Raw genomic sequence first — 15,383 nt, forward strand, 5'->3', positions numbered from 1 at the left:
TGCATATTTTCAATCAAAATTAAAAATTTTAATTAAAACTTTATTTATTTAAAATTCTTTCTTTAATTATGTATATATATATATACAATATATATATATATATATATATTACAGAGATGTGCATTATTTGAAATAAATGGATTTAAAATGAAAATGTAAAATGTCTATTTTGTATTTCGCATTTAAAATACATGTTTTCAAAAGCCATTTTACATTTCCATTTCAATAGTTTTCATTATCCATTTTCTATTTCAAATAAATTTTTTTGCAAATTCAAAAATTAATCGAGATATCGATAACATTAGTCCTAAATATCAATAAATGGATATTTATGTAACATTGCATTATACTTGTTTATTGTAAAATAAATCCTAGATTAAATATTTAGTAATTTAGTCATTATTGTGTGTATAATTCATGCAATCGTATATCATGCAATGATGCTAGAATACAGATCTAATTTCACGTAAAAAATAAGAACAGATAGTATAAGATCTAATCTAATCTAATAGATAGATAATAAGAATAAGAATTTAAATATAAATAAATATAAGAATATAAATATTTAAAGAAAGTCATTTTTATTTAAAAAAAACCATTTTAAAAATATCTGTTTTTCATTTCCTATTTTAAATGGATGTTTAAAAATTATTTTGTATTTTGCATTTTTAAATGAAAATGTTGCATTTTTTATTTCAAATAAATTTGAACACTTATTTTGCACATCTATATATATATATATATATATATATATATATATATATATATATATATAAATCAAAGTATTAATTATTATTAATTTATGATTGATTATTATATATATATATATATACATAATAATCAATAATAATTAATACTTTGATTATTTCTAAATATATATATATATATAGAAATAATCAAAGTATTAATTATTATTGATTTACTATTTATAAAAAAAACAGTAAAAAAAGGCAAAAGAAAATTGGTATAAAATAAAATAAATAAAAACGTGAAAAATATCTACACGTATTTTATTAATAATCGTACAATATATCATTTTTATATCCTCATCTATTTTGACAATTTTATAATTCTTGATCATATTTAATATCTTTGAAAGAAAATCCAACTATCATCTTTGAAAATAAATGTTAGTTACAATGTTGGCTATTTTAAATAAACAAGTAGCTTTAGTTGAAAAAACTCTTATCACTTCGTCACATAAAACATTTTGCCATTCACACATACAAGTTACATTCCATTTCAATTACGTATTCCGAATATTTTATAAAAACAATATATTTTCATTTTAAAAAATGTTTCAAAAATAAAGAGCTTGATTTCAAAGAAATGCGGTTTTGTTCATGGTTAAAGAATCAAAGATGAAATACTGAAAGCAAAATTATGTATTAAAAATTAAAAGTTTTGTTCCTCTCTCCTTGAAATCAAGCATGATTTTTGTTTGAAACATTAAAAAAAATATATTGTTTTCAAGATACTTGCAAAATGTTTGAAACTTTGTAAATATATTTATATATAAGTATATTCTATGCAAATATATGTATATATACAACATATATATAACATATATATATAATACAACATATATGTAAATATATTTTTATATATATTCTTTTACATATATATATATAAAAGAATGTGTGTACATTCACTGATAAAATAAATCTACAATTTTTTCGAAGACTTATGCTCCATGTCTGTACACAATGTAGAAATAGAGTTAAATATCAAATTTCGAACATTAAAGAACACTTTCTTATCATATATTTGAGATACAAAATTTATAAAATTCTTGTTCAACTCAAATTCTGTTCATTTATTTTTGCAAAGATTTCTTTGCAAGTATAAAATTTATAGCCTTTATCCAATTGTACTATCAACATACACTTTAAGATAGATTTTTTTTTAAATAATGCGCTTGGGATAGAAGTGTTGATATATTTGTCATTTGTTTCCGATATTTATTACAATTTATTATTTTATGAAATTTTATAATTTCATAACATGTATGTGAAATAGTACAAAGGATTAAATTATATTTTTCCACTCTTCGACTCTTTTTTTAACTTCTCTTGACCTTATAAGTACTGAATTTTATTCGAATTTATTCTACTTTATGTAAAATAGGAACACATAATTTTTATGTATGGCCATAATTTAACAAGGTTCTCAACGAATTTACACTCTAATGATTTGAAACATTAACTGTTGGCACATCAAGCCAAGCTTGCTATTCATAATACTCGATTTATATATATCTTTTCTTTGAGAATATGATTTACAATTTTCCTCTACTCAACTATTAATAATAAGAGCAAAGAAAATATTTATTACTTCTAATTGTATGTAAGATCAACTGTACGCAACACAGATAAACGCAAAGAAAAATTCGTAAAAAATGGATATGTTTATTATAGATATGTATGTTGCATGTGTTTTGTAAAATCAGTCCTTTTACAAAAAAGATTGATTTTACAAAAGGTCTATAGATTACTCGATAAATATATGCAAAACATATTCGTCGTGAGAATCTCGGCTATAAAACCAAATATCGCACAGCCATAATATCAATACTATCGTAGCATTTTTATATTATATTGAGCTTTTATATGAAGAGCTACAATGAGATATAGCTATCAGCCACGTTGTTTTTTTTTTTGTTTTTTTTTTTGTAACTATTTGCAAGAAGGTCAGTAAAGTTACGATAGTTTGGTATTTAAACTATGCATCCGTACGCAGCGAATTATTATATATTCGAAACAACAACATTAATATTAATAATATTCACAGCACAATAAAATCGAAGAATTCAGTTCACAAATGATCTAACTCGTTTTGTTAGGAACTCGAGAGAATTAATCTAAGATTTCTCTAAAGAATAAAATCAATGTATATTATTATTGCTTGATTAATTCTCTCAAATTCTTAGAAAATGAGATAAATTACATAGCTGTTCGCCGAAATCTTTGATTATAATAATATTGATATTATTAATAAATAGTTGTTTTCTTTTTTTTTTTTTTTTTTTGATAGTTTGTACTAGTGGATCATAGTTTTTATAACTGCATTCGTCCGATGTCACGTCGAATTTGTTATCATAATAGACGATTCGTTATTTTTTACTTATTCAGACGAAAACGTTACATATTGCTAAATAACTATTGTTTTTTTTCTATACTGAGCAATTGTCTATTTCGCTTTAAGAACTCTAATATTCGCCAATTAATTCGAGACTAAAGCAATCGATATAATGTGTCTTGATATAAAATAGATATCAATCTCCGAGAGTTGCACACGCAAACGATACACACTTGAGACATTTATTGGATATGTATTCAGCGAAGCGCTAATCTTTGGTGATGATTTTGCAGAGATTTTTCTTCGCTGAGATGATTTTATTATTGAGTATAGAGTGTAACTTTATTAGAGTTTTATTTGAATAATTTCGTATGAGCAAAATTGCTTTCCGCTTACGATAGAATCTAAATGCGAAAAATACAATTGACGAGTCTTTTCAAATGTAAAAATAGACTTTTCCGCCTTGACGGGAGAGAAATGATTTGTTGGCTTGTATGAGCGATCAATATATGCTATCAACATGTAACACTATCGAGGTCATCACGTCAATACGAAATACGTACACGAGTTATGTCGCAGCGCGATTTATTATTTAATAGCCGCGGGAATTTGTGGTAATACTTATTGTTAGAACGACACTATAGTCTCTCCGCCGGACATTGTAAATATATGCTTTAACCTTATGTACAAGTATCGCGGGATCATTAGAACACTTTTCTAAATCAGCCTTTGTCTCGTTAAAACACATTTGATTCGGCGAACCCCTGACTCATCGCGTCCTTTTTTTTATTGTTAGTACCAGATAAATGCGGGGTTTTTTTTTTTTTTTTTTACAAGAGATCGCGTGGGTCGTGTGGATTTTTCCTATATTTGTTCTATCAGTCAACTTCCGCTATTTTATATCCTATAACTATGTTTGGATTCAAAATATTTTACCACAGTTGTTGAAAACGTAGGGACAATAATTCCGCGCGACAACGGCGTATGGCACGTGACTGTTCACTCGCACCTGTTCGGCTTTGCTCAACTTGTTCCACACGTGAATCGCCTTCGCTTTGCTCAATATCTTCAACGTCGCATTACTGTCTTTTGCGTCGAAATATTTCCTCCATTTCTTGTAGTGAATCGGATAAAAGACTGATGGCGGATATACCGTGAAGCCGCGACAACGCTTGGTCGTCATATCGCGCGCCTATAAAAAAAGTATAAAAATATTTTCCTTTTTTAGATTACATATTAAAGAGAATTTACATATACAGCCGTGGTCAAAAGTATTGGGCACCCTTAAGTTTTTCGTATTTCTTATTTTGTTAATAGTATATAAAAAGTATTAAAAAGATTAAAAAATGTTTTTTTCATTTTTCGTCTGTCATAATTTTCTGCCGAGTATCGACAACATATTTGAAAAATACAGATTTAAATTCAAAATTATGTATCTCGGCCAGAAAAAAATTGTAGGAGAGTTTAAAAAAAAGCATTTTGTAGACAAAATGTTGTAGTTTATGGAACTTGACTTAAGTTTTTCAAAAGAAATTTTTTTTATCGAGCTACAGAGCAGTCAAAAATATAATAAAATTTTAAGAAACAAAACAATGTTTTTTCAAAGCACGAAATAAGGAAGATACAAAAATTTTTTAATGTACTGATAACGGATTAAAGTTGCTATCGGTAATTTAAAAACTTGTTGTACCTTCCTTGTTCTGTATTTTAAAAAATAACATTTTGTTAAATGGCGAAAAATTATCGCAGATAAAAAATAAAAAAAAAAAAAAACAAAACATTTTATAGCTTGAAATTTCAGCTTTAAAGTGCTATCGATAATTTAAAAAATTTTTTTCGTCTTTTTAGTATTTATATACTATTAACAAAATAAGAAATATGGAAAATTTAAGGGAATCCAAAAGCTGTTGTATATTATCGACCAAAATTTAACCTAACATGACAATATATTTGCTTAATATAAAAGTTTTGCAATTTATACACACAAAATAAGATAGGTTTCTGCTAGGAATTGCATGAAGGAATATTTGTAAACTTTTAGAAATGTCGTCTGACGTGAGTTTGTGTTTTAATCTCGCACCCTCACAGATGCACGAGAGTAATTTTTTACAGACTTTTTTACTAGACTTCTAGTCATTTCCAAAAATTTACTAATATTCTGTTATGTTATTCCAAACGCGGACGCTATATTTCTTGCACGAACATATCATAGAACTTTTTATATTAAATAAATAAATATTGTTACGACGTAATTGTCAATTTTTAATTTTTTATCATTTTTATATGAAATTATTAGACCTGGCGTGTTGTTTTTATAAGTACTTTAATTGTGGAGAAACAATTCATCTATTCTTGTAGCCAAAAAAGACATTTTCAAAATCTGTAATTCATGTTTTGTCAGTAATTTTGGATCCTCTTAAGGGTGCCTAATACTTTTGATCATGGCTGTGTATACAGAGTATGTCAAAGTCAAACGATTTTCGCCAGAATGTTCTATAAGTAGAAAAAATGTATATAAACATAGATTTAGAAACGTTTTATTATATCACGTTAAATTGAAAAAAAAATGTGTTTAATTTTCCATTTCAAAATGATTGAAAGATTAAATTTATCACTCTATGCATTTCATATCTATCTTACTTTAGCTCAATGAATGCATCATTAATTCTGTCCAGCAGTTCCTATTAATTGACTCTTGTACAGTGCATTATTGTTTGCACATTTCCTCACAGATAAAAGTCTGTGATGTAAGATCTGAGATTAAATAATCGGCTCTCTGCTTATCTTCTCTTTTTGATACCATGTCTAATAACGAATCCGCTATTCACATTTGATATCTTCGTTATAACATTATCGTTTCCGGATCTATGTTTATGTAACATTTTTTCTTATATTTCTACTCATAGAACTTACTAGCGAAATTTGATCTTGTCACTTTAAAACATCTTGCATATACGTATATATATATTAAATTTTTATTTTTTATATAAATAGCAATTGTACATAAAATTTGCATAAATTCACACGATATTAATCTAAAATCAAAGCCAAACAACAGCTGTAAGAGCGAGCGAGGATATACAGGATGTTTCAGACCATTCGCCCATCCCTTTTATTTTGAAAAGGGGTGATGCTGAGAAGTTGGGAGGACATATTTATCATGAAAGCCTATCTGAGGTTCTGATAATGATACTTCCAGTTTTGGGAATTGCTCGGAAATACCGGAAACGAGGGGCAACTAAAAAATTTTAAATTGCAACATGGGGCAACATGGGTATCGTTGGATAGAACTTTTAAAAAGAAACAACTTTTGCTTGAAAACAAATTTGATATCTTTCATTGTTACCAAGAAATGAACAAAAAACATTTGCAATTATTGTGACATTTGAAAATGTTTAAAAATTAATTACAAATGTTCAAAATGCCTGTCACCTTGATGGAGACACCTGTCCATCTTTTGTCTCATACTGTTAATCGGCCTCAAGACTTCTGCAGAAGTAAAAGTTGGTTAATTGTGCGCCCTGCAATTAATGAGAAATGCGCCAAACAACTGTCTTGTTGAAACCACGTGACAAAAATCATCTGTGTTTATATTTTGTTCGTGATCCGTATCACGAGTTTGACTCATGTTTATGGCTCGTAATCCATATCAAAATATCGATATTTTAAGATAATTTATTCGAGCGTCACAATCATTGCAAGCGTTTTTTAATCATTTCTCTCTAATGTTAAGTGATATCAAATTTCTTTTCAAACAAAAGTTGTTTCTTTTTAAAAGCTCTATCCAACGATATTCATTCAAGTTGTCCCATCTTGCAATTTAAAATTTTTTAGTTGCCCCGTCTCCGATATTCCGGGAGATTCCCAAAACTAAAAGTATCACCATCAGAAATTTCAGATAAGCTTTCATGATAAATATATTTTTTCTTCTTAACATCATCCCTTTTCAAAATAAAAAGGATAAACAGGAGGTCTGAAACACCCTGTATATTCCAATTTATAATTTAATTAGAGTGATGCACAAATTCATTTATTGCTTTGAATCACCACATCATTGCTATTACCATTTTTATTGCAAGAATGCGTTTACAACTTGCGACCTCAAGTATTTATCTATAATTTTTTTATTCTTGGAGATTAATTTTAATTTCTTTTATGCGTTATTATTTATCAAAAGACACGCGGTTTTTCTTTTTACATTACTTTAAGATAGCTGTTTGCCGTGTCTACATATTTAGTTCTCTTTAATTTTGTTGACTCGCAACCAACATGCTACTGATGATATTGATATTGTTTGTAACATTTTAATTGTTACATTTATGTTTTAATTATTATGTTTGCCTATTATTGAGGATGAGCCTAACATGAAAGCTCAAAACGTCTGGTACTGTAATTATATTTACTTTTTTTTTTTAATTTGAATATAAGGCTCTTAACCCTCAAACTGAACACGTGGGTTTTCGTGTCCGTGTCATTTTTAATCCATTGTTTTAAAAAATTATTAATAAAATCTCGAGGTTGGAAACTTATCCAAAAAAAAGTTTGTGTCAAAAGAGACTGAAAAGACAATTTAAACAGTTCATTCAGTGCAAAGTGCTAACGAATCTAAATCTAAAGCGGACAAAAAAAAAAAAAAAAAACGTGTTTAGTTTGAGGGTTAATATTTACAAACAATCAATTAATAGGAAATTGGCGAATAATAGCCACCGCAGTTTTTTTTTTAAATATACTCGCTCGCCCTTATATCTGTTTGGCTTTTTATTTTGACTTTGATTTTTGATTATGTGTTTTGTATGCATATATCGATTATAAAAAGAGACTTAGAATGCTATTAAAGAAAAATCACTCAATTTTTCTAAAAAATTTGACTCTAATTAAAAAAGTACCCAGGTAGCAAGCACATGCCATTTTGACGTCGAAAACTAGTCATTTCTGGTTCAATGACGTCACGTGACCAAATAATGACTAATTTAAAACGTCTTTTTTGTGACGTCTTAATAATGTTGTAAAAAAACGTCATAATATCGTGATTCTTAAGTCATTATTATAAATCGCCTAAGTATTACTATTTTTTAACTAAAAACACATTTAATTTTTCATAATATCTTAAATTATTAAAACAATTTTATGTATAATTTTGATATTCACAATTCTCTATACCTCAAGGCCCTAACATGAATTTCCTCTATAACCTGGGACTGGATCATCAATCTTTTCCTCTAGCGTGAACTCGTGAAAAGTGAAAAGTTTCATTAACGAATTCAATATTTGTGAATGAATTTTTCATTTTTTACAAGTTCACGCTAAAGGAAAAGATTCATAATCAAATATCATTAAAACGTCACTAATATAGATCTAAAATGGTCATAAAGTCACGTCTTTTTAACGTCTTTTTAACGTCTTGAAATGTCGTCATTGGTCTGTGACATTAGTCCGTCATTTTTACGTCATTACATCACGTCATATTTGATTCGAACTGACCATATTTTCACGTCAAAATGTCGTGTGCTTGCTACCTGGGTATCTATTATAGGATAGAGTTGTTAAATAATAAAAATCAGACAGCTGATAAAGTACAACAGAGATAGGATGGAAATGAAACATAAATTATTAACAACTATTAAGATACGAGAATATGCACGAGATTTCGCCAGATTAGATCGTGCAAAAAAATTGCAATATTAAACACGAGACACACACTATAAATTATTATGGCGTTATCTCAAAAGTGTCTGTGTTTGTAATTTGCTATTTGCGTTAGATACAGTATCTTCTTCGAAACTCGCTGATATTTAGAATTTTTTATTCCCGTATAAAACGTAAAATATTATGTAGAAGCCAATTACGCGGTTCGTTAATGACGCTTTTATCAATCATCATTTAATTGCACTGTTAAATCAGTTGACAAAGATTGTCAAGCACGAGGTCTTTTTTTTTTGATAGATTTGATCCGCTGTGAATTAAATCGGCGCCTTTAATCTTTCTTTAAGAGCATAATGGATTATATCCGCCGGACGAATCAATTCGATCGAGCGCGTCTCTTTTATTCTTCTAACTGAAAGAATGCACTTTACTGTTGTTTACTTTATGCATATTGGCGTGTCTCGTCTGTTTAAACAAAGACTAAGTAAACGTGCAGTTGCCAACGTCACGAAATGACATAAAATTCAACTTAAATTTATCCTACCAGTTTATCATTGTTATATAAACATCGTATTACACTTGTCGAACATATATATCTCATACACAGTTGTTCTTAAATAATTTATTTATTCATCCACACGTAATTCCTAAAACCACCTGTTTTGCTTCTTCAATTTTTTTCGTGTTAAAAACACGTGTCGAAATTATTTATATTTATTTAATTTCTTTAAAAGTAGAAACTTTTTTTAAGAAATTAAAAAATTAGCAATTAAAATCTTAATTCTTTTGTGTTAAAAATACATGTGTCAAAATTATTTATATTTATTTAATTTCTTAAAAAGTAGAAATTTTTTTTCAAGAGATTAAAAAAATTGGCAATTAAAATCTTAAATGTAAATTTAATTAGTTTTCTCTCGAGCGTCGTTGAAAGATACGCAATTTTGTAAAATATCATCGATGATAGGTTTATATTTCCAAATTATAAAATAGTGGTAGTTCTTACAAATGAACCTGTACAGCACAGAAAGATTGTATACACATTGCAACAATCTTTCACCGCAATATTGCAATATTGCAAATTCACTGCGAAATGTTGCTGCATCATTGCTGTGGGATTGCAGCAACGTTAAAATGTCCGCCTTTAGAAAGATTGCGATAAAATATTATAACAATATTGAAATGTTATGAATTTTCAATAATGTATTGTTACTGCAATCATCAACTAATGTCGCATATAAAAATAATATTTTTCTGATAGATAAATATCAGAAGCATATGGCCAAAAAAGTTGAACTTAAATGTTTGTAATAATTTATCTAAAAAATATTATATTATAAATTTACATAAAATTATATATATAATTTATTATATGTAAATTTATAATATAATATTTCTTAGATAAATATATTATAAATATATTATTGCAAACATTTATTTGAAGTTTAACTTTTTCATATTTTATATCTTTCCTATACCTTTTACTCTAAACAAATATAATTATAGAATTTTGATTTTGAAATTTTCGAAATATTTATGTTATATTGCAACAACTGTGCTGATATTTTGTGGCTTTATATCACTGCAATGTTTTAATAATGTTTCATTGCAATTTTCAATATTGCAACGTTACTTCAATGTAATTGGAATGATCTGCGCTGTATATGAGAACCCATACAGCATGAATCTTTCAGTTATATTGTAGCAATGTTGCAAAAATATTGTATGTTGCTACAATATTTTTGCAACATTGCTGCAATATAACTGAAAGATTCGTGCTGTATGGGAAGTAAATGTATTTCTAAAAGTATATATCTTTTTCAAATATCCACTTGTGCTTATACTACAACCTCTATTCCTTTCAATACTCACATTAATCGTCCCGCAAAGCTTCTGCAACGTTCTCGTGATAACCCCAGGTCCGTTGTTGCCCCAGACATCGCCGCGGAAATTCTTCTTGAGATCGCGTACGCAGGCATCGGCCATGCGTCGACCAAGTTCCGACATGTCAAAGCCCATGACACCGGCGGCGACATCGTCCCAGTCCTCGGCACCGGCAAAGTTGGTCAGATTCTCCAGCGAGCTGGTGACCACCACGTCCAGGTCGAGGTAGATACCGCCGTACTTCCACAGGGTCAAGTAGCGCAGCATGTCGGACATGTGGCTGACGGGCCAGTGGCTCTTCTTGAGGACGCCGCTGGCGTACCATGCCTCCAACGGCGTGCCCTTTACGTATCTATCCGGATATATATGCCGGATCTTGATGTTACGATAGTTGAGCAGGTGTCTGGTGATTTCGCGCGTGCTGTTGGAAAACTCGGATTTGCTGACAAACAGTAAATACACGGTCATCGTCGGGTTCATCCGCGCCGCCGATTCCACGGCACAAGCTTGCCGGGCGTTTAGCATGAGACCTTCTTCGCCGAAGCAGGAAGTCTCGTGGAAGAAGATGTTCTTTCCTGGTTTCACGACGTCTATAGCATAATGTGTAAGACATGAATGATCTTCTTTCCACAATTACCTATATTAACCCTCAAACTGAACACGGATCATTTGTCAGATTTATTATAGATTCGCCAGCACTTTGCACTGAATAAACTGTTTAAATTGTCCTTTCAGTCCTTATAAGTCTCTTTTGACACAAACTTTTTTTTGGATAAGTTTCCAACCTCGAGATTTTAGTAAGATTTTTTTTTAAACAATGGATTAGAAATGACACGGACACGAAATACCCACGTGTTCAGTTTGAGGGTTAATATATGCATATTAAAGATTCTAATTCTAAATATCTATAAATTAAGCGTCAGATCAGAAGACGAGATTAATTCTGTAAGAGTCAATTTTTTTTTATATTACATGTGTGTGATAAAAATAAAAATTTTACATATCTCGAAAAGAACTAAAAAGATGTCGTTAAAAAAATATTATCAAAATATCTCACGTTTTAGAAAAATTATTTTAAAGATATCTACATTGCATTCCATTTTTTTTTCATTTTGTTTGATATAATTGAAATTAATAAAATTAATAAATTGATGTAACTAAAACTATTAAAAATAAAAAATTGAAGTTTTCCCCAACATTTTTTTCAGCATATGCATATTAATATTTTCAGATTCTTCAAAAGCGCCAGGCAATTGAATCATTTGAAAGCATCCTGAAGCATATTAAATGTGAGAAAATTTACTTGTGAGGAAATTTACGCGAAGGTGAGTCAATTATGTTGTATTAAACATTTTCATTAGCCTTATCTTTTGTACAAAATCAAACGAAAAATATGACATGTGCTGATAACTGGATGATAAGATCTGAATTTGATTAAAATACATCGGTGGATTTTTATGCGCGCACAATCGTAAACATTTTGAATGCAATAATTAAAGATTCGCGCGAGAAAATATTGTAGGTAGTATTGTGGTATTATATTTTCAATTACAAGTGTGCACAAAAAATCAACTATAATAGATTTCGTTGTGTAATATATTTTATCACGCTCCCACGTATTGCATTTCTACCTTCAAAGAGACACATTACAATGCGACATTCTATGTGCATATTATATTACACACTTTGTGCAATTTTATACGTTATGATGAAAATGTTGCGTTGGCATTAGCGTATAAAAATAACAGATATAAAACGTCGATGATTAACTTGAACAATTTCCTGTTTTATCAGTAATTAAAAGATACTTGGATTTTTTTCTAGCACAACGTTTATCAAGCTCAAACAATTCTAATCACAATTGAATCGTTCTTAATTTCAAAATATAAATTAGAGTACTTTTTTATATTATAAAGTAAAATAATAAACGTTAAACAGTAATAAATTTTAATTTTATACTTTTATATTTTTATATTTTTAATTGATAAGAATTATTCAGAATTATAAAATCATAAAATAATGAATAGTTATATATTGTATTTCTCGTTATGTATAATTTTAGAGATCATATCTAAAGTAAATCTTTATAAGCAAAGACAGAATTAATGCAATTTTGTGTTCTAAAAATTTATCAAATGTAAACATATTATACAGGATGAGGAAAAAATACCGGAATCTTGAAAAATCTCGAAAATTAAAAGTTTTACAGAAAAAATGTTTCAGATAAAAGTTGTATGGTTTCGAGGGATCGAACCAATGGTATCATTTTATGTTCCCCTTGAAACCATACAACTCTTGTCTGAACACTTTTCTATAAAACTTATATTTTTCGAGATTTTTTAGAGTCTCGGTATATTTTATTCACCCTATATATGTATATTTGTAATTATATTATAGCGTCTAATATCTGAAATCGCGTATGTCAAGTGTAAAGCTCGTGAATTATGGACTTTCTCGAATTATTAGACACTAGAGAGCAAACAACAATAACAGTATTACTTGTTTCTGAGTCGAAATCACGAATGCCTTCTGCAGATGAAGTTTCATCGTAACATCTAATGTCGTTGATCGTCGACACATCGAGAAACGGTATCCTTTGGATGATGTTGTTCTCAGTCGAGATCATGAGGATGAGGAGCACGACGGCGAAGGCGAAGCCGCACCACAATAATCTCTTTTTCATTTTTGCGATGACTCTTTTCATCGGAACGCGCTACCGAAATAAAAATTACCGATTTGTGTGTCGTGAGATGTTTTGAATACAATCTTTTATTTATATATCAGCTTTATTATTTATTCTTCAAGAGACGCATGCATTTTTTACTCATATTAAATTTAATCTACACTCAAAAACATATTTTGTATCTGTTAGAATATTGTTTGTCACGTATAGAATTTATAGCAGCAATATTCTAGAAAATTTAGATTCCATTGCCAAATATTAATCACAAATATAATTATTCTTAACGATAGGTCTTAAAGATAGGCATCACAGACAAATTTTCTGTCTAAATTACATTAATAGTACAGATATAAATTCTGTCTCTGTCATTTAAATTGATTAAGTGCAAAATATATGCGGTATCACAGTATTTGCTAATAATTTATCTGTTTCAATTAATTTTTTACACCTAGAAAATTTTTGTTGCAAGATCATTTGTTTGAGTGAATGATTCGTTTTAAATCAATTTTACTAAAAATCATGAGGATCTTGAAATAAATAAATTATCATTCAAAATAATATTTTGCTAATGTAGATAGATTTCTAGATGTCTCAATTAAAATTTATCGCTACTTTTTGTATCTGTTAGAATATTGTTTGTCACGTATAGAATTTACAACAGCAATATTCTAGCAATACCTCTAGAAAATTTAGATTCCATTGCCAAATATTAATCACAAATATAATTATTCTTAACGATAGGCCTTAAAGATAGGCATCACAGACAAATTTTCTGTCTAAATTACATTAATAGCACAGATATAAATTCTGTCTCTGTCATTTAAATTGATTAAATGCAAAATATATGCAGTATCACGGTATTTGCTAATAATTTATCTGTTTCAGTTAATTTTTTTACACCTAGAAAATTTTTTTTGAAGTTGCAAGATCATTTTTTTGAGTGTACAATGTTTCTAATATAAAAAAATAATTGTAAACAAAAATCCGTGATACGAAACGATAAAATCCATTCAAATCTGTCTAAATATGTAATTAATTATTTTAAATAAAATAAAATAATATAGGAATGAACTTTTTTGATAGAAGATAACACACTATCGGAGAGAGTGCAGATTATTTATTTCTAATATTACATGCAGGAAAGGATCATTAAAAAGATGGTTATTTTGATATTTTGGTTTATTCATGATAAATATATCGCAGTAAGTCATGCAAGTTTAATATTCACATGTAAGTTTTATCTTTTTGACTATTATATCGCAAGAAACCGCAAGAGATTGCAAAAATATATAGTCTATCACTTCGGAAACAATTTAATCAGCAGTTTTCCTTCTGATACGTTAATTCGAGCAGTGTCAAATTATGACTCGAGCACGCGTCGCGCACGTCACGCATGTCAAATAAAATTGTCGGAAATATTTAAACCATCTCATCAAATAGACGCAAAGAGGACAATGATTGAAGATTAGATTATCGCGTGATATTGGAATAACATATATGATAATGATAAATGATTATAATAACCATCATATACACATGATATCATGTAACGCACGACAGTCACATGACTTGGTAACAAAATATTCTTTTGTAACAAGATATTTACGCGAGAAGGAACGCACGTGGAAAGCGCAAAGACTCAAGTCAATAAAATATTTAAATAAAACCATTTTTTTACACAGCGAGTTAAAAGCCTCTCGTTTAAAAATATTTAAAAAAATATCGCAGGATTCTTTTATACAATTAATATTAAATTGATTGTAGCACAAATACCTGGTTTACAGCGCTCGTTTATAAGCTCGTCCCCTCGTCTCTATCTTCGCAAAAATCTCTCCTATGCCCTCTCGTAGTAGGTGTCGGCCTCCAATCATCACGTTCCAATACAAATGTGATATACGATGCGCTATTATTTTTTTTCTCTCTTTTTTTACCGTACAATATTAATATTTATGACCCGCGATACATGTTTGTATCCGCGTATAATAAAATTGTCGCGCGTCCGCGTTTCCCGTCACATCACAATCGGCCACTGTAACATTACACGATCCCGCGATGAGAAAAAAATTAAATCCGTTAATAATATATGATATCGATTTCC

General features: G+C 28.9%; 1 protein-coding gene across 1 annotated transcript; it reads right to left on the reverse strand.

The window, feature by feature from the left end:
* Window positions 1-993: 993 nt before the first annotated feature.
* LOC140663168 (lactosylceramide 4-alpha-galactosyltransferase-like) lies at window positions 994-15,191 on the reverse strand. The gene is made up of 4 exons (XM_072887149.1): window positions 15,059-15,191; window positions 13,102-13,315; window positions 10,591-11,192; window positions 994-4,270 (listed from the first exon to the last, which is right to left on the reverse strand). The coding sequence occupies exons 2-4, from the start codon at window positions 13,304-13,306 to the stop codon at window positions 4,001-4,003; spliced, it is 1,077 nt and encodes a 358-aa protein (XP_072743250.1). The 5' UTR covers window positions 13,307-13,315; window positions 15,059-15,191; the 3' UTR covers window positions 994-4,000.
* Between the last annotated feature and the right edge of the window lie 192 nt (window positions 15,192-15,383).

The sequence above is a fragment of the Anoplolepis gracilipes genome, chromosome 2 (genome assembly GCF_047496725.1).
Source record: "Anoplolepis gracilipes chromosome 2, ASM4749672v1, whole genome shotgun sequence".
NCBI lineage: Eukaryota > Metazoa > Arthropoda > Insecta > Hymenoptera > Formicidae > Anoplolepis > Anoplolepis gracilipes.